At 37.1% G+C, this 20355-nt stretch overlaps 1 protein-coding gene across 2 annotated transcripts; it reads left to right on the top strand.

Annotated features, from left to right (window-relative positions):
- The first annotated feature begins 244 nt into the window (after positions 1-244).
- FAM204A (family with sequence similarity 204 member A) lies at positions 245-16795 on the top strand. 2 transcript variants are annotated; one of them, XM_041415781.1, is made up of 8 exons: positions 245-675; positions 792-1103; positions 2008-2098; positions 2785-2818; positions 3371-3470; positions 5171-5260; positions 15995-16101; positions 16432-16795. In XM_041415781.1, the coding sequence occupies exons 2-8, from the start codon at positions 870-872 to the stop codon at positions 16481-16483; spliced, it is 708 nt and encodes a 235-aa protein (XP_041271715.1). In that variant the 5' UTR covers positions 245-675; positions 792-869; the 3' UTR covers positions 16484-16795. The 2 variants fall into 2 exon arrangements, with proteins under 2 accessions (XP_041271715.1, XP_041271714.1); XM_041415780.1 differs by having other exon boundaries at positions 3368-3470.
- Positions 16796-20355: the final 3560 nt, after the last annotated feature.

Genomic DNA, 20355 nt, shown 5'->3' with positions numbered 1-20355 from the left:
CGGTGTCACGGTCTGCTGGACACAGTGGCGTTGGGTCGCAAGTTGGACTCGGTGATGTCGGAGCCTTTTCCAACTTATGGGATTCCGAGACTCCGACAACTCCACGACGGCACACGCCGTCCCCTCACAGCGCCTCCCGCCATGGCCCCGCCCCGGGACACCCGGCCTCAGCGGGGCCGCCCCGCCCCGCCCCGCTGCCATGGCGACCGCCGCGCCCGCTGATTGGCTGCGCCGCCCCGCCCAATCCGCGCGCGGGGTGTTCCGGCGGTGCCAAGATGGCGGCCAGGTAAACACGGCCGCGGGCGGCGCTGAGGGGGCTCCGGCAGCGCCGCCGGCCGTGCGGGCACCGGGGACGGCGAGAGCCGGCTGCCTTCCCCTAGGCCGGCCTTCTCTTCGTCTCGCTGTCTCCCCTTCGCTTCCCCGGCCTGCCTCCTCCCCGCACCGGCTCTTCCGTGCCGCGGCCCGGCGGCGAGGGGAGGTGGCGGTGCTGTCCCGGGAAGTTCCTGTGGAGGCAAGGGAGGCGTTTGCTGCAGTGTCGCCCCTAAACTGAAAGGAGCTGTAAGCAAACGAAGAGGGGTATTTTAAAATCCATAGGGACTTTAATGGACAAGGAGTGGGGAAAAAAAAGAGTAGTCTCGCCCTCTGTAATCGAGTTGTCTTCTTATTTCAGAAATAGTAAGTATTAGCACCTTTATAATGTGCTTGTCTAAAACATGTAATGATATTTATGTAGGAAAAGCAAAAATATTTCTAATGACATATTTTGCTGTTTCTGTTTCTCTCTTCTGCAGGTTGTTTTTGTGTTGGGATGGGTAACCTGATGTCTTTGCAGTGACTTGGAATAGTTTGGTCTTTATATAACTTGGAAGATGTGGAGTGGGCTGTTACCTCCAGGACTGAATGAAAGTGATGTTGATCTGAGTTCTGATGATGGAGATGAATCACCTGATTCCTGTTCAAAGCAAGATGCAAAAGAAGATACTGAAAGAGTTCAGGGGACTGGACAGGAAAGTAATGCCAACAGTGAACTTCTTGTACCAGTGACAGATGAAGAAAGTGAATCTCAAACGTGCCCTCCTGGAGTTTCTGTAAATATCTGGAATGTATGTATCATTATAAGTCCCCAAATGAGCATAATGCAGTGTATTCATATGGCTGGTTTTTAGATTAAAATAATTCACAGCTGAATAGTCAATATACAGACCTGAACTTGGATTGAATGTGATCTGAGCATACAAACCTTAGATTGTTTAAGGTAAGGTGAACAGGAATTTAGGAAGGGAGTAATTAGGTGGTAGTTTGCTGGTGACTGAAAGTACAACAAGGAGTTGTCATAACTATACAGTTGCATAAAACTTGTGTTTTCAGTGGTTTATGGGCTCTGAGCTGCTTGGTAGCTGCTTTCTGCCTTGGTAAGGATTTACAGCTCATCCTTTCCTGCCTGGGAAGGGGAGGTGTGCCCTGCTGTTTGCTGTAGGGATTAACTGCAAGCATTCAGGCTCAAGAGTTCCTTATAACCTCCTGATTTTGGAGTTGCATTTTCAGACTGGGGAAAACAAAAAACCTTTAACAGAGCAATGTGTTTTAGGCTTTGGATTCAAAATAAGAACTGGCAGGAAATAGTTGCCTTCTTTCACCCTTCAGTCCTTGCAGGTAGCCTGCTGTGCAAGGACCATGCTGTCACTAATTTGTGGGTTTTATTGTAGGCAATAAAAATACGTGGTATAGCTTAGGAGTGCCCAACAAGCAAAAGTGTGTTCTGTGTCACATCCCATGGGATAACTGCCAGATCTGAGCAGTCCTGGGATGTAGGGAGGGCAGAAAGTCAGAGGGAGCTGATGAAAGGTGAGCACCAATTCCTGTTTAACACCATCAGAGTCCCATGGTCTCGAGCTGTAGATTGGGATATAATAGACCACACAAGGCATTGTGGGTAATTACACGTTTCTCTATGCAATTTCTTTAACATGGGGGGAAAATTAAACTTGGTTTTTCATCACCTTGTAGAGATTTGTGGAGCTTCAGAAAAAACACCGTGAAATGAAAATGCAAGCGAAAGAGGAAAACAGGTGCCGAAAAAGAAAGCGCCGCCGAAAAGGTGGATTTTTTAACAACTTCATTTTTTCAAATTGAATTAGTATCAATACGTGCTGTTTTGTGGGGTTGGTTTTTTGGGGTTTTGAGGTTTTCTTTCTTGTGTTCTTATTTTATGAAGAATTGTATTCTAATGTTATGTAGCATTTTATTTTTCTGGTTAAAAGGTGGATTTTTTAACAACTTCATTTTTTCAAATTGAATTAGTATCAATACGTGCTGTTTTGTGGGGTTGGTTTTTTGGGGTTTTGAGGTTTTCTTTCTTGTGTTTTCGTTTTATGAAGAATTGTATTCTAACTGTTATGTAGCATTTTATTTTTCTGCTGGTATGCATCGCTTGCAGGGTGTAGTGAGGTTGTAGACAGATTGCTGCATAGAATGCAAGCAATATATTTGTCCTCTTCTTTAAAAGCAGTTAGGACTTACTCAGATAATACTGATTTATAATGGTTAAGTGTATTTCAGTAGTTCTACAAAACTTACTTTTGCACATTCTGGTTAAAACTTCACAGATATTGCAGGTGTTTCTTGCAGCTGAGTGGTTTAAATCCGCATGATCATTGAGTAAAAAATCCCTGTGTGTTGACCTTTCAAAGGAAATGTGACCAGTTAGAGCTCTGTTAACTTCATTGGATGCTGTGGGGTATCACTGTGTAATGTTGGATTTTTTTTCTTTCTTTTTCCTCTTAGCAAAACAGAGAAAGACGGATGAAGTGGCTAAAAGGTATAACCAGGTCCATGGGATTACCTGAGGTCTGTTAGTAGCAGGCAAAACTTACAATAAGCCTGACCACATTCACATCCAAAGCCTAGCTTTGAGCATTGTGTAAAATATCTTTTAAATTTGCTCAATGTCTCTGTTGGGCAGGCTGAATTTGTACTGGTGATTGCTTGATTTTAAAAATCAACACAAATATATCATTTAATGTAACTTTTAATAAACTCAAAGTTCTTCCTACTTCCTTTGTACAAGCTCCTGTTCAGCCTTCTCCTTCCCTTCTATTTCCTCCTTGGCAGTGTTAGATTTGTGGTTAGACTTGATCTTAAAGAACTTTTTCAACCTGAATGGTTCTATGATTCTATCTTGCTTTCAAGATTGTGAAATTACACTTAAACAAAGGGAGAGCAATAATTAATTTTACTTTTTTAAAAAACCAAATTGGTGAAAAAACCATGTCTGCCAAATGGAAGAGTTTATTTTAGCTTTGAAAAGGGTATTACAAATTGTGGAGAGGGAAGTGGTTATAGTAATGACTTGTTTGTTTGTTTTTAGTAGTCAGCAGTTGGAAAATGAAGACAAATGGAAAGAACTTACACAATACTTTGGAATCAATGATAGATTTGAATCACCTATGGACAGCAGGGCTCCACAAAAGGTGACTGTTATACAAAGGCAGTGTCAGCTTGTGTTTGGCAGTAAAAGAGCTTGTCCTTAACTGAGATGGGAAACTGAGGCTATTTGGGAGTAAAGGAATACAGTCACTCTGAGGAAGGATGACTTTGTGAGCTTTTTAAATAAATGTCCTTGAATGGTTGCTGTGCTTTCTTTTAAGACAGTATCCAGGGTTTTTTCCTGTCTGGTTTTGTTTTTTGTGTTGTGAGAGACAGAGCACTTCGTATGCATTGTTTGACTTTTCCTTTTGTTTTGCTTCATGGTGTTTTAACTTTAAAATGTGTCACATCAATTTTTCAGTTGACACCAGTGGCTACAAGAATTAAAGGTGCAAACCTAGCGTACATTTTGACTAGATTCATGACACATTCCATTCATAAATGTTACAGTGTAACTAGTCATATCTGAAACAATTGGCACACACAATGGAAAAGTTAAGATCCTCACTGCATTGTGAGTTTCTGGTAGTGCTGTTGGTTCTGTAACATTTCTTATGATGTTGTCTGTAAGTTCTATTACATGAAATGTTCAGTTAGCTTCCTTTATGATAAATTTTGTATTTTTCATTTTCTTAAAGTGAGTTTCTACATGCAGGTCATGAAGATTTGTTTGCTTCTTACTTTTGTTGGCTATTTAGTTGTCATTGAAGTGCTCAGGATAGATCTGGAACAAGGCCCAGGGTGTTAAAATGCAGATTATTTCATTGTAATTTCAGGGATATTATCACTAGTGGAAGATACGTCTTGCTATTTTCAGAAAAGGCATCTTAACAGAATTTGCCATCACTGCAACTTCCAATTGTGCTTTTCTTTTTTTTCATCTAGCACCTGAAATAACTCAAGTGCAGTGTTTGCAGATCACTGTTTCTCAAGAATTCCATTAGCTTTTTCCTTTTTATCTCTTAAAAAGTGTATGTTATGGAACTGTCAAGTGTGTTTTCTTGAGTTGACTAATATTTAAAATCTGTGAGGCTGTAAATTATCTTTTGTTATGAAAGTGAGGTTTTTTGTGAAATTCTGAAGTCAGTGCTACCCTTCTGTACTCCATCAGAAATCCACAACTATAATTTCCAGGAGATAGTTACTTTTTATTGTTACGTTATTTGTAAGTGTTGCCATCAAACAAGTTATGTTTACCTCTGAAAATAAGAAAACAACCTTTAAGTCCTGAATCTTTTTCATTGTTTTCCATAGGGCTGCTAGAATTTTTAATTTATTAGCACAGTGGAGTGGCTTTGTGCCAGAACTCTGGTTTTTGGGTAAAGATAAGATCTTAGAACTGTAACGATACAGTGGTAATTGCCATTCTTCATGTTACCTGACACATATATTTCACATTTTGTTTAGAAAGCTCCAGGGATGGAAGAGATAAGCCAGATCTTCAGATGAAATTTTATTGTGACAGGCATAAACTAGCCCGTGTAATTTTTTTAACCTATAGTATTATCCTGCACATAAGGTGGAACTAATGCAATGATTTGTGCTCAGGCAGCCTCTCAGTGAATTCTTAATTATACTGTCCATTACAATACACAGACAGAGTGATTTGTGGTACACAGAAATTACAGGTTTATGCAGTGTCTTAAAGAATTTTATGAAAGAAATATTTTTAGAAAGGAGATACTCCCTTTAAGTATGTTCTTTTTCTTCTGAAGGCATTTACCTTTTTTTTTTTTTCCCCTAGTCTGGCCTTGAACTGAGCATAGAGAAGTGTGTGGCTGAAGGTGACATTGCCAAGGCTGAGGAGCTGAGTGACAGATTAGCCATTCGTGAGGTAAGTGGGCTGTTAACAAAAGCTCCGAGGGGTCATTTAGTTTTGCACATCTGGACTGAAAGTGACATGAGTAAAACAGCACTGAAGGTTGTTTGCAGCATCTTTCCCGTTCCTGAGCAGATTCCTGTCAGTGATTTCAGGACTTTGCTGCTGACCTGGCAATGCTTGGGCAGCTGTAGCTGTGTTCAAGCATTGAAAATACATCATCAGCTGTCCCAAGTAACTTTGCTTTAGAGCCTTGCTGCTCACTCCGCAGCCAACTCAGAGCAGTTGGTATCTGGTCATTTGTGTTGAGCTTTTGATTTTTTTCCATGCAAGCCAAGAGGACAGGAGTAGGATGTTCCCTGTGCCTTAGAACTTTTTTTGCATTACCTCTCCCATAAGCTTGGGAATCCTGAATAGAGGCAGATATTTAGCAAGCCTAGAGCAAATAAGGGCATAGGAACCCCAAGTTGTGTGCCAGTACTTGTTTTCCTGTGTATTTATGTGGTCAGGAGTTGATGGCTGGAAGAATTCTGAAGAAGAGTGGGACTAGGTGGTTGTCTCTCTGTACTACTGCTGTAGCCTTAGAATTGTGATGGATATTTTTTTCTGCTTGTCATAATTGTTCAGTGTATAGATACATATCTATAACCAAGTGCAAAGTAACACCATTTTTTCAAGATATTGTCTTGTTAGTTGGTGTAGCTGAGTAATTTCATGAAAGCTGTGCTCTCTTTGCCACAAAAGTGGGAGAAAAAACATCTGTATGTACAGGTCTTAGTGAATACTTAAAACTGGTGAGGAATCTATCAGATACCTCTGGTAACTTCACCTAAGAAATTGTCCAATTTGTGCACATAGGGTAGGTGAAGGCAGCTGAAGTAAAAATAGCTGAAGTCCACAAAGGCTGTTTCCCCCACTGCTAGTTGTGCTTAGCAGAGAAAATGCAGAGGAAAAGGTTAGGATAATAAGATTTTACCAGTTTTGAAGCCAGGTAAGAAAAATAAAAGTACTACTTCAGTGAGTGGAAAAGTGATCTTTTTAAGGTAATCTGAGTAGTATGATTTATACTATAAATCTTCTAGATTTATTCTAAAAATAATTATATAATTTTTGCTTTCATTCCTTTATCTTGCATATTCTTCCATCTTCATAGAGGTAATGGTAATTTTCTGTCCACTGTATATGCTTGCAAAATTCAAAGGTATTAGAAAAGGATTAGGAAAGCAAAGACAAATTTTAGCTGCTTCTCTTTCACCTACAAATATTTTAAATGTTTCTTAAATACAGTGTTTTAAACTAAGCTTTAATGTAAAATTGCCGATTTAAATCTGTTTAATGCGATGTATTACAATATTGTGATGGCTTTAAAAACAGCTTTTGAAGTAGGAAATACTGTTCTTAAGGTTCTCTGAGGTTAGGTAAAAGTAACTGTTCCTCAGTGAGTGTTCTTACAAAATCATTAAACTCCTCCATTTAGTCACTCAGGGCAGTTTCTAATGACTAGACTCTTATCTGCCTTGTCACCAGTGATCACAAAACTTCAGTCTGCAAAGATAACAGCGATTGACAGTGGTAGGAAAGTGTCCTGATGTTCCCTTTAAGTCTGACCAGCTTCTGACTGTTTTATTACCTTTCATGTGTACAACATGAAAAACACTTGCTGTTCTCCTTCACAAATGTCATTATCCCATCTCCTCAAAGTGGTTGGAGTATTATAATCAATAAAACATACTGAGGTTCTAGTGCAAATTGTTTGACTATAAAAACAAATTAATGTAAGAAGTTTTAAGGTTTTGTAATATTTATGATAAACTGTTATCTGATTTTGGTAGCCATGGGATTATACAGCATCTAGCATATCCCAGGTGCTACAGCAGTGTATTATTATTTGTGGAACATTAGCTCCAAATTGTTGACTTTCAAATATTAGCATGTTGTAATTCTGAAAACAAAATGCTTGAAACATTATTAGCATTCACAGCCTTAACTTGGTTTTGGTTAAGTGGGTTTATCTGAACAAATAATATGTTGAAAGAAGGAAAACTCAAATGACTGGCTTGATCTCTCATGAGGAGTTCTGTCGAGGCAGAATCCATGTGAATTCACTGGGGTTCTCTGCTCTTGTAGAGATGTGCTCCATGGCTCACTGCAAGGTTCATTTTTCTTTGTGATTTTCAGAAGCTTTTTTTTAATGGATCTTTTAAAATACTTTTTTTTTCCTAAGGAAATTCTTCTAACAGTGACTGTTTCAGTGAAGAGCTATAAAAAGAGGATTTGATTATGGAAGAGGCTGATTGAACAGTCATTGTTTTGTACACAAGTACACTTAATAAAATATTGCTTTCATGTTGTATTCATTCAATTGCTACTTTTCTTCTCTTACCAGTTTACAGAAGTGTCAATTTTAATATACAATGCCTCTAAGAAGTGAGTTAATTTTAAATTATGTGGCTATTTGTATCCCTCTGACTTCCAAATGCAGCACAGTTCTGTGAGCAAGTCAGGCATGGAACTGCACTGTGGCTGTATTGAAGTACACCACTTCTGAAGTCTGGACTAATAAGTGGATGAATTATTGTTCTTTTATCTCAACTTCATCTCTTTATGTATAGTTTTCATTTTTCTTGAGCAGTGTCACAGGGCTGGGGACAGAGGGTGTGTGAGAACCAGCTGTCTGGTGTTTGGGGTGCAGCCCCCCTTGCAGCCATGTGAGAAATGTTCAGTGGGTAGGTGTTCTTTTTGAAATCAGGTGTATGGGGTTTTAATCGGCACCATTTTCTTTTGCAAGAAGCAGTGACTGGAACCTGCTGATAAAGCTTTTGCTTTGAGGCACAGATCCCAGAGTTCTTACAGCCGTTCCCTGCCTTAATAAGTGAAACTAATTTTTGATGTATAACATTTATAAGCCTGTGAAACTGATAGGGCAGCTTCAGTATTTAGAAAAATGAAGCCAAAAATAAACAGATGATGAGTATAGACGGTAGAAACATGTCCTAAAAAAGCAAAGGAATGTCAAAATGATGCTGTCAATATCCTGTCGTTGTGACACAGTGAGAAAAGGTTTTTTAAAATCAGATTCATTTAAAATCACTGATGACTTAGGCAATATGCATAATCTAGCAGCTGTCAGTGCATCATGGAATTTTGCATTCTAAAATCCTAAATGCTTTAAGGTTTTGGGTCTTCAGGTTTCCAAGTGGTACTTGTTGCAGGTTCTTTAAGGAAACTGCTTCTGCACTGCATTAAATGAGGCTTTGTGCAATATATTATTTGTTGTTTTCTTTGTTTTGACAATACACACAATGCTGATTTTAAAACAAAGCTTTTCAATCCAGGAGCATTCAGGGTTTTGGAGTGAGAATTAGAAGTTGAACACCTCCTGCATGAGGCTTTATTTAGTGGTGACTGCATGGGTGGATTCATATGTGGCTTTTGAGACTGGCTGGTGCGTTCCCCATTTTGTTGGCAGTTGCATTTCTATTATAAAAATGAACTGTATGTATTACACTGCTGAATGTTTTGTCTGATCTCTGGACAAACCTCACTGCCAAGTGTTACCCCTTGTCTCCTGTTGTCAGTCATCAGAGTAGCAGATCTCTACCTGTGGCATCCTAGGCCATCCCCACAGCATGTTCTCTTGTGGGGTGTTCTGCTTCCCTGAGAGGTCTGGTGATCCTGAAGTTCTTGATTTCATTATTTTGTACACGAGTGAAGTTTTTCCTGAAAAAGATATGGGCATTATGCTGTAGAGAATAATTTAGGCCCTCAATAACTCTCTCCTTCAGCTTCTGGCTGGAGCACCTCAGTGCTGTGATGCAATTAGTGTCCAAGATCAACACTGCTTTGATAAATGTATTGAGCAGCAAAATAGTGCAGGTGGGTCATACTCCTTAATTTACTGTAGAGCTTCAAGCTCTACTACTGCCTTACTTCTTTAATACCTGCAGTACAATACTATTGGTATTAAAAAAAATAAGCAATTCATTGCAGTGTGCATGTACAATATGCACAGTTAGTGTTTATTATTGTAATCCAGTTGCTGTCTTTGTTATCACATTCCAGGGCTTCCAGCATGAGCAGAGTCCTTCATGTTTTATAGTCGTGCTTTTCAGATGTAGCCTGGCACACCTAAAGCTGTTTGAACATTGCATTTAAGGATGACTTATTTAACTTGAGAGATGCCAATAGAAATGTTAGTGTAGGAGTTACCCAAAAAAATCTGAGCCTTTTAGAATGAAAGTTATTAAGAGAATAAAGTTTATGTAAACACGTATCTGGGCTGAAATGACAAGATTTTTTTGGTGATGCCTTAGGGTAGGATGGCTGAGATCTAGTAGGAGCAGATACTTGGGATATGGAGCTGGGAACAGACACTTGGAATTATGTCAACTTCTTAATGCTTTGTAAAAATTTTTCTGGAATTCTGTATTGAGATGTAATTAAATTGTTCCTACTGTGTTAGTGGGAATCAACCTAGTTTTTTTAAAATAATAAATGTTGATAAATTGGGGCACTGTGACTGGGCATAGCTGAATGTGTTTATCCCTTTGAGTAAGGATGGTATGTGCAGATATCTGCTAATTTCATTCTGCTATAAATCAGTTTCAATCTGGAGTGATACTTGCAAAAATTATTTTCATAGGTAAACCAAAAAATTTTAAAAGATTCCCCACCACCACTTCTTACATATATTTTTTCCCCCTAGAGAAAGCTTTTTTTTTCTGTAGTGTTTTTGTGCTCAAATCACGATTTGGTTGTATTCTGCAAAATTCAGAATACAAATTTCTTATGGCTCTAACCCTGTGAGAACTAATCTGACTAAAGCCCAAACTTTGCACTTATTGTTGGGGTTTTTTGTGTGAATTGCCTGGTAGGCAGGTGCCACGTTGTCTAAGAACGCTTTAGCCTGAGGACTGTAACTTGAAGACAATTAAATAATCTTGACCATATTAGACTTACCTGTCAAAAGTAACTTTTAAAATATTTTGTAATTTAGTGTGCTAAACTGCTGTAGCACTTGTCAGTCTCTAAATACCCCAGACTTTCTGACAGCACTTCCTAAGCACCTGGCTTAGTGTCTTCTGGCATTTTGGGGAAAGACTTAAAAAGCTGCAATTTATGGGGACACTGGTATTTAATCCAACTTAAATGAAAGATCTACGTTGTAATTGATGAAATTAGTTGGCTATTCACTGGAATATCATCCTCATGTTACAACAAGATCCATCCTGCTGTTGTCTTTAAAATTTGATGCATCAGTTTTGACCATTTTCTCGTGATCAGATTAGTATCTCCTGTCTGCAAGTAACCTCTAGTCATATAAATTAGAAAGGGAAGTACACAAGGCAGTTTGTTGGTTATAACTGGTGAGAACCATTCTGGAAACTGGTTTCCATGTGAGAATCTGGGTGGGAAATGGTTGGTTGTGATGACATTACTGTCAGAAATGGACTGGACTTAGTACTTGATGCTATTCTGTTGGTAAAATAAAATTTGTAAGTTCTGTGCAATGTTCACAATTTCTCACTGTTTTTAGGTACTTGAATTAGGTGCAATTTTATGTGGAGTGTAACCAAGCACAAATTAACTTGGAACTCTTGTTGTGGAAGCACTCTTGTTGTGGAAGAACCCCCCCACCCTGCCCCCCCCAAAAAAAAAGAAGAAAAAAAGAGGTTTTTTTATCTGTGAAGGATTTCCTTTCTTACCTTAGTGAAGGTGCTTCCAAATACTCCTCTTCACTGAGGTGGTTTTCTTTTAACCTCTGGAACATGGCAGGGTTATCACCTAGAATTACATTCTTATGCTCCCTTAATTATGTATATCTTTTCCTTAACAAACCTTAAAAAAAGATTTCAGATGTTACAAGTCTAATTAAAGAGACAGACAAAGCACAGTTTATACTGTAGATTTTTTCTGCAGTTCAATTAATCAGCATGTTTTCTCTTTTAATTAAAACCATTTTAGTAAATTAAAGCCCACAGCAAAACACATATATAATTTGTTTGTAATTAGCTCTTAATTGGTGGTAGTTGAAGCTTAGCACCCTTGGTTTCTTTCTTCATGATTGCCATTTTATTAGCAGCCAGTCATTAATTAATCTTTTTTTCTAATTAGCTTATAAAACTGTTGATGGCACATTATTGTAAATGTGATTTTAAGTTCAAAGCTTGTTAATAAGCTTTCTTACTTAGAAGAACAGAGATAAAGAAATTGCTGAAAACAGTACTACAGTTCTTTTTTTAAAACTGCCTTTGTTATAAGGGGGCTCTGTAAAGCATCTAACAGCTTATGGTTAATTTTTTGATGCTGTGTTTTCTCATGAATGGAGGAAGTTACTTGCATTTAAATGTTTAAGTCTAGGAAAGAGCTTAATATTAGAGCAGTTTTCTGTCCTTGCTCCATTACTGTGTCATCCAAATATAATGTGGTGTTGTAACACACAGCATAAAAATACAACAAAGGTATTACAAAGTATTTTAAAGGGGAAGTTGAGCACATCATTGAAAGGGGACAATTTTCACTGCAAAATCCACTCGGTATTCTTGTTTGCTTTATATATTTTATATACGTCAGCAATGGATAACATTCCATAACATAAAAGGAGAAAATCATTGCTAGAGGCAAGCCTGAAATAACTAGATTCATATTTGATGAGAAACTGTAACACTGTATTAAAAGGCTGTTTGGCTTCTCTGCTATGATCATAGAGTATTTCAGGACCTGTTTGAATATAGATGTTTTGTTGGAGCTTTTATAGGTTTAATATTTTGTATTTTATACCTCAGTATTTCTGGAGCAGTTCTTGATTCCGTTGTCTCGTACTTGTATCATTCAGCGTTTACATTTTACAGTCCTGTCTTAAAGACAAGTCTTTGCTTTGTGATATTTAATGTTAAATGTCCTGATTTGCAAGGAAGTTTTCTGGAAGTTACAGTAGATTCTGTTGCAACTTAATAAAAATGTTTACTCTTCTGCCTGAACTTTACATTCTATTTCAACTTCAGCCATTTCTTTGCTTGTTTTAAAAGTGTTTTATGATGCTGTGCAAGAAACACTAGAAAGGGATAGCTGACAAGGAAAAAATTAAAAATTGGATAAAAAGTAAATGAATAATGTCATATTACTAAAAAGATGAGAGGCTAATTTGTGCCGACTTTTTGCTAATTTTGTTCAAGCCTCAAAATGAGGAGCTGTCACCCGTTCTGTGTAGCACTGATGACAGTGCCAATGATCCATGAAATAAGCTGCCGCTGGCTTTGTTCTGATAAGAATGAACAAATCTGCACAATGTACGGCTCCCAGAATCTCATTTTCATACTTGCATGCAGGCTAAAAGAAATAAGCTGTTTGCAGGCTTGATTAATCAGACATTTGAGGGTTTTTTGTCTCTTTGATCTCTTTCGTCTCCTAGGTAACTTGCTTGACATTAATGTTGAGCTTGAGTAAAGACAATCAGGAATTGTAGACCAAACTGATATAAAAATTAAAGACCTTAACACTTTAAGTACTCCAGTAATGGTTCCGCTTTACTTCAGAAAACATCTGTTTTCATTTAATTAAAGAACAAAAGAGAATGGCATAAATATTTTTCACAGAGACCTGTTATTCCATAAAAAGTTAAAGTATGATAATTGGTATTTTTAAATAAATGCCTTGAAAGTGTTCAAAAAGAAGCAAAGCATCAGATATTTGTTACAAGGTAACAGTTTCAGATGAGTAGGAGATTTTCATTTATGCCACATTAAACATCTAGAGTAAGGTATTTGACATGATTATTGGTCAACTTCAAAATGGAAAGGGCTTTGCCCTGTCAAAACTAAGTTGTTTTTCAAGTTTGTCTCAAAATACAAATAAATATAGTGCTACAAGGATAAACCATTATATCAGCTTTACTACCCAGTATGATTTACACACTTTAAACCTGTAAAATTGAAAGGAATTTAAAAAAAAAATGTCGCAGTGCGTTTGCTTGAGGTTATGCAGACGCTTTTACAAATCTTCCAAGTGGCTGTAAAGATGAATGCCTCAAGGGTCTAGCCAGGGCCCTGCTTTTCCAACCAGCTAAAGCCCTTATCTTAAATCCAAGCAAAGTACCATTAATCTTTTTGAAAGACCTTTTATGGCTTTTAATATATCCCAAATTAGAACATTTTACACCCTTGGTTCCTGAAATATGGTGATAAAAAGCCTTTAGAGCTTAATTTTCCTTACTGCGTGCTCTGACCAATTTGCAGTTCTTTGTGATAATGTTTAGACACCTTAATTAAAATGCAGCAAAATATTGGATGTTCTATATGGAAAATGCTGATACTTTGACTACACAAGAAATTGTTGTATATATTTTTATTCATGCTTTCTTACTTCTTTTAAGATTGTATTTTATTGAGTTATCTGATGACCTGAAATGTTAGTATTTTTTTTTAATGTAAAATCCATTGACAAAGCTTTTATGGATTTCTTATGGGGGGGAGAAGGGAGTGAAGATGTGTGTCTGGGTTTGGGTGGGAGCAGAAGACATTTAATCTCACTAAAATGTTTGTGTGTGTTTATATGCAACATTTGTTTTCGTATCTTGAAAATTTGACTCTGTAGCCTAGAAATCATAACAATGCTGCAATATGTTTCTGCATTTACTTCCACATACACTGCAGAGGATCTTATTATTCCATTTTTTTCTGTACTTTTCAAAGATGGAGGAACTCATTTTGTCTTCCAAAAAATGCAGATAAAAAGATTTTTCTGCAGCACTTGTTTAGAGCTCCCTTGTTTATATTTGTATGTGTATAAGTGCTCAGTAGTCCACTAGAATATATTTTAAGGAGATTCTGTTATTCATCACACAGTAAAAGTTAATTTTCAAGTGTGTTAGGAGGTAAAATACCTCTAATAAAGGCTTGGTTCTGCTGACTGACTTCAGCCATCAGATTGCTCTTTTGTTTAAACTAATAATTACTCCTGTTTCAATTTAAAAGTAAACATTTTTTGAATATTTTAGGTGAGTTTTCTTAAGCATTTTTATACTGCAATTATATTAAGGTTAATAGCTGCCCTTAAATATTAAGTGACAATGCAAATAAAAGAATGTTATGTTTTAGTCTTTGACCTGAAATTTAGCAGTTCAGATGTTGGCATTGAATTACTGTTAATAAAAAACATTAATGCTCAGGGGAAAAGTACGTAGGTAATACAAAAGTTCTGAAGTAGCTGGTCACAGCATTTTGTGCATGAAGATGATTCCAAAGGTACATGTTTAGGACCTTATAACACATGCAAATAGTGAGTGAGAGACGTGTTCAGTTTTTCCTTTTAAATATGATGTTTATGAAAATATCTATTTCCCTTTCAAACTGTTAGGCTCAGCTCCTAACTGCTTGTGTTGCCAGCATTTAGAGCCTCAAACAAAGCACAAGCTGAGTTGTGCTTGCTGCCTTTTCTTAAAAGCTGCTTTCTTTATTCTTGAACCCTGAGAGGACCATATCGTAGAAGAGCTTGTAGTGATGCCGATTTGGTTTTGTTTTTTTTGCTTTGTTAACAAAACGATCACCTACCTATTGTGTGTTTGATGGGGTAGTTGTGGAAAATGTGTCAGTGCATCTACACCTGCAGATGTGTCTTGAGGTCTCTCTCATCTTACCTGGATAAAGCATTGCTCAGAGTAAATATTTGTCTGCATAGATGCTGCAGATTATTCAAGTGTATTACCATTAATAGTGGAACTTCAGCCAAGGTGTTAAAGAGTATTCTTCCCCTTGGGTCTCCTGTTCTTTGATGCTCCCATGACATTTTGGGGGACACTTAGAATATTCAGTTTGCTGGATATAACTGTTTGCTAATTTCAAGAGGTTTGGGTGTGGATTGAAAGAAAACCTGTTTATCCACATCAGTTTGTAGCAATTTGGGGTAAATGAATTGCATGCTTGTCTTGGAGAATAGCAGTAACTTCTGAGAATGAATTCTTTCATAACTCATCATGTCAAGGCAACAACCACAAAGTGTAACTACAAGTTATGAATGCTGATTAAAGGAAATAAACTGGTCATAGTTCACTGTATCTTCTCCCATCTTTTTTACTTTATTCTTCCCTGCCTTTCCCTCCTGTGCTTGACATTCACTAAAGTGAACTTAATTCTCACAGTTTGCATCAGTTTGTGGAAGTGGTGTTCACCTACATGGAAAGCTGGCATATCACACCCTTGCAGTCTCAAAGCTTGTAATGTGGAGATAGACACTAAGGACACTGAATCATTTATTTTTGGACAGACTGATTAAAATATGTCTACTGATTAGAACATGTGGTTCTAGTGAAAAATTTGTAATAGTAGCAGCTTTTCCTGTATAAAAATGTCTTTTTGGGTGTTTTTGACACTGGTAAGACCTGATTCTATTTTGTTGGGATAGCTAAGGTCACAGACTGGTCCTAATAATGGAGAACTGTGTATTTGGATATGTCTGTCTATACAAAACACACAAAAGGATCCAGTGAGCTGTTGCCCTTTGGTTTTGGTTTTGGAAATGAAAGATTTGGTGAAAAGGATTGCCTACCCCAGGATCCTACACCCTTGTATTTACCTGGAGAGACATTCTTGTTTGTCCAGTCTTATATTAGGCTCATGATGCACTATTTGAAAGATATTTTAGTATCTATTGACTTTTGAGGAACAATATCAGACCCAGTAATTTGTGAGGCTTAAATTTCATATGAGCCATTTGCATCTAATCAGTTTTCCTTTGTTCCTTTTCATGTCTTAGCTTGGTGTGAAAATTGCCAAAGCTGCCGCTTGCCGCAACTTTGTAAAAGCCAAGCAAGAAGCAGAGGCTGCCCAAGAAGCTCAAAAGAAAAAGAAGCTTGCTTGGGGGTAAGTCATTTGAGTATGGAATTAAACATTTGTGGTTTCATTGGCACTAAGTGTGTACAATACAATCTCAGTTAAATGTTTTTTTTAGTTGAAATAGGCTTGTGCTAATCTTATTTGTTTAGTTTAACCTTGTTGGGTTTTGGTGGGCTTTTTTGTATCAGACTTAAGTACAGAGGCTTTATCTGAAATAAAGTGGAGGTTGTATGGCTATATTTGTCTTCATGTCTTTATTACAAATAAGTTGTTTTTGTTTTGTTAAGAATAACATGGTTAAATGCCTAAAAAACATACTCTCATCATTCCTAATGTGGGTTTTGCGCTCTCTTTCAGATTTGAAGCCAAGAAAAGATGGGAAACAAAAAGCAACATGGGATACATGTAGTCCATCCTGTTTTCCTCTGGAGTTAAATACCTGTTGTTACTTGAAGAATTTTTGTGGGCACCTTATTAAATCTAAACATAAAACTCTTCAAAACACAGCACATCAAATGCCTAGTATTTATCTTAATGTTTTTAAACTGCACTGTCTTGTTTTGTCACTCTCTTATAAATAATACAGCAAAAATACTATCTAAACATCAATACTGTGTTAAATTTTCCTCCTAGAAATGAAAGCTAAAGATAATGCGTTTCAGGATGAATTTGAAGTCTGGGAGAGAATTTTCTGAAGTCAAAATAAAATCCTTGGTCCAAATATGTTTTGTGCTGTACTGCAACTATAATGTGTGGGTATGAGGAGAGGGGTGTCTTTGCTTCTGGGGCTACACAGACTTAATGCAGTAAGTACTTCTTTTCTGCCTGTAAGCTGGGAAAGACACTACATAAAGAAGAGCAAACCCAACCCATATTTTTTAAACCAAAGGCATTTATAGCCTTAGTAAATATAAACACACACAAAAAAAAAAGTCCATCCTCTCCTGGAAGGATCTGGTACTATTGGTCATATCCTGGTGCCATGTTCTTAATAATATTTCAGATTCCCAGTTTTCTTTCCTTCCTAAGAACACAGGTTTTAAAAGTCCCAGATAAAAATATATATAAATACATATCTTGGCAAAATATCTGAACTGTTGTGTTGTGCAGTTAACTGCACCCAAGATACAAATGCAGATTTTACTCCAAGTCAAATGTTTTACAGATCAATTAGGATTTGAATGTTTATGTTGTAAGATTATAACAAGAATTGATGATAATGTTTCTTCAAAATTGTTCTCAGTGAAAAGTAAGTACACATTCAAAACTAATAACTTTTCTCCCTGAAGCTCTTGCATATATGTTTAGTCACCACAATACCTGAATTGAATTGGTAATGTAAATGTCAGTTACTGTTAACCAAGATTAATATGTTTCAGGCCAAAGGTATGGTATTAGTGTAATGGTGATTTACTGTGGAAGTACTTGGGGCTAAAACAACTTGCCAACAAATAGCAATTTGAAGTTTAAGGCAGCAATTCGAAGAGTTCAGGTTTGCAGTCCAAGATGGAATAGTGCATTTTTGTTCATTAGCCCTCGGGATATTTGATTCTTTTTTTTAACATCATATTTCTTTCACACAGATGAGAGTTTGCAATATGGTAATCTGCAGTTAGCTGTAATTAGTTATGATGACAGAGTTGAATACAATTGCCAGGATTGTAAATTGGGGGCTAAACAGGTTTCTGCAGTATAACATCATAAATCTCACACTATGGTTTACAAACTACGTTGCTTTGCAAACTTTTGTGTGGAAGGAAAAAGTCCTATCTCTAGTGAAATGATTGTAAAGGCAAATTACATGTTTGCATGTGTAAACACACAGGTTTACACATGACCCTTCATCAGGATCTTCCTCCATTCCGAATGTTCCTGTCCTGAAGTTACAGGCAAGCTGGCCATAATTTCTGGGGTTTTTTAAAGCATCTGGAAAATGGGTGTTAGATACAATTGACCTTTATTATATACTGAGAATCAGAATGATGCTGATAATTAATGCCAAACACACCAGCAGCATTCCACTACACTTTTAAAAGTATGATTTATTCAATAAGCTATTTTCTTTTTTGCAGTAATTGCTCTTAAGAGTAACAGTATTTCTCAAATCAAGATCTTGATCCAATTGCAAGGATCACTGTTCTTTATTTTGAAAATGTGCTTTGACAGAAACCCAAGCCCTCAAAAAACAGCTATTGTCCAGGTACCTGTAATATGTTAGATGAAATCAATTAGTTTTATATTAGACCATTAATAATAGAACTGTTTAGAAAGTATGCAGAATATTTGCATTGGGTCACTTGTGTGATGAATTTAAAAACAACCACATTTCAAACCTTTTTATCCACCGAAAGTATTTGCTTAAAATACTTGTTGATTTCCAGAATTATACCATGTTCAAAAATCTCTGACAGGCAAAATACAAAAGCCTAATACAGCTTTATAGAATTAATATAAATACATAAGAAATAAATAATGCAGTACTGTACCTTTAATAATCTTTCTGAATTGCTGGTCTGGTTTAAATGGCTTGTACTGTGCTGACACCTTTTTTTTTTCAGTAGTTTTGGTCTGTGATGTGAATTTTGGCCAAGCAAGTTAAAAGGGCATTCTGAGACTTAATGTTTCCTGTTTAACAGTGTTAAACCAATCCAAATGCTTGTTTTAGTTAACTGAAAGCTTTTTAATCAGCTAAAATATACAACCTCTTACACTGATCTAAATTTGAGATGTAACAATAATTCTTTTAGTAGATGAAAAGTTTGCAATATCTCCTTGTTTAACTGAAATTACCAATCTAGAGGAATGCACTTAAATTATATCAGTACAAATCTGTTGTGACGCCAAGTATTTATTAGAAGTGCATTTGATGCTATCTTGAGTTGGGCAACAGTTCAAAAGCAGCCCTGCCAAAGTGCTTCCTCCTTCTCAGAATCCTGAAAAACATAAATGCATGCACTGGTTTTTCCCCAGTTTTTTTCTCCACCAATTTCATCCAACATCAGTCTTGGTACTCTCTTGGATATCCTGAATAGCCTTAAGTCTTTTGAGGAATAATTGTGTAGCTTCTCAAGTGTGGCTCTCTGGAGTAAACCAAGAAACTACCTGAAAGTAGAATGTGCTCTCACAATTTCTGTGTGAGAAATTGTTTGAGCAAGGCTGTCTCTGGAGCATCCTGGCCTGCTCCAGCCTTGCTCTGTTGTGGGCCAGGCTCTGTCAGTCTGGCCTCTGAACTGGGCTTGTCACTCAGGTGCTGTGCCAGGGTGAGGGGTTTGCTTTGGGGTTTTCAGCAGCCTGAACCGTGTCAAGTTGGCTCTGCACCATTTTACTGAGCAGTGTTGATGCTCCTTGAACACTTCTCACTCGGCTGCCGTGTCTTCATTTCTGCTCCCATCTCATGTTCTTGCACTTCTATTGTGTTTTAAGGCCTACACAAGAAATTCTTTTATCAGCTCCTGTGATAAAATACATCCAGTTTGAAGTTTGACAACAGCATACTAATACAATTACTTGTATTTCTTAATACTGCATTCCTGAGCTCCTTAACCAAAGAGTGGCTGCAGGGACAGTTTGACAGATAAAAACATATATATAGTTGTTAGAGTTTTAATAGTTTTTTGCCTGTAACCATAATCTGTATCATTATTTTTTTAGTTTAATTCTGTTGGACAAGTTTCAAAGATAAATGTGGTGTGTAATAAGTCTTTGCAGCCTCTAATTTGTGAAGGAGTGTCTGTCCAGTTAATACTTGCTCATTGAAGCAAGGGGTTTTGAAATAGCTGAAGTACGAACTGTAATTACTGATGTCTGTTTCCTATTCACCTATGGCTTCTGGCATTTGATCAAAAACTGTAATGTATTGCTTAATCTCAAAGCATTCCCCACTTTCAAAAATATTTACCTCATGAGAATTGCACAGCACTAAATGACCTTAGCAAAACCAGAGTAGATTTTTATTTGGCATTGATCATAGTAGCTAAGCCACCAACAAGTATTTTTCCTGTTATTTTTGAATGTTGGTAATTTAGGTACAGATGTATCTGTAGTGTACTTTTAGTGCAAGCTCAAAGCATCTTAAAAAGTATTAAATATATTAATAATAGGGTAGGATTTTTACTTCACAAATGGGGTGGCTAAAAAGAAGAGTACAAAGGTTGAGCAATTTATGTGAGGGCAAACTCCTGGCTGGCAGCAAAGTGGCGAGTGGAAGGAATCTCCTGGTTTGCTGTTTTGTCAAAGCTGAGAATAACAGAGAGAAATCAGTCTTGAACAATTTTGTGGCAG

Source organism: Onychostruthus taczanowskii, unplaced genomic scaffold (assembly GCF_017590055.1).
Source record: "Onychostruthus taczanowskii isolate IOZ18803 unplaced genomic scaffold, ASM1759005v1 scaffold5, whole genome shotgun sequence".
In the NCBI taxonomy this organism is placed as follows: Eukaryota; Metazoa; Chordata; class Aves; order Passeriformes; family Passeridae; genus Onychostruthus; species Onychostruthus taczanowskii.
This window is presented reverse-complemented; position numbering and strand designations above follow the sequence as displayed.

Coding starts and splice junctions, on each gene's coding strand:
- FAM204A (XM_041415780.1), top strand. CDS start 870: ATGTGGAGTGGGCTGTTACCTCCAGGACTGAATGAAAGTGATGTTGAT. Junction 3,471..5,170: donor ACAGCAGGGCTCCACAAAAG/GTGACTGTTATA, acceptor TTTTTCCCCTAG/TCTGGCCTTGAACTGAGCAT. Junction 5,261..15,994: donor ACAGATTAGCCATTCGTGAG/GTAAGTGGGCTG, acceptor TTCATGTCTTAG/CTTGGTGTGAAAATTGCCAA.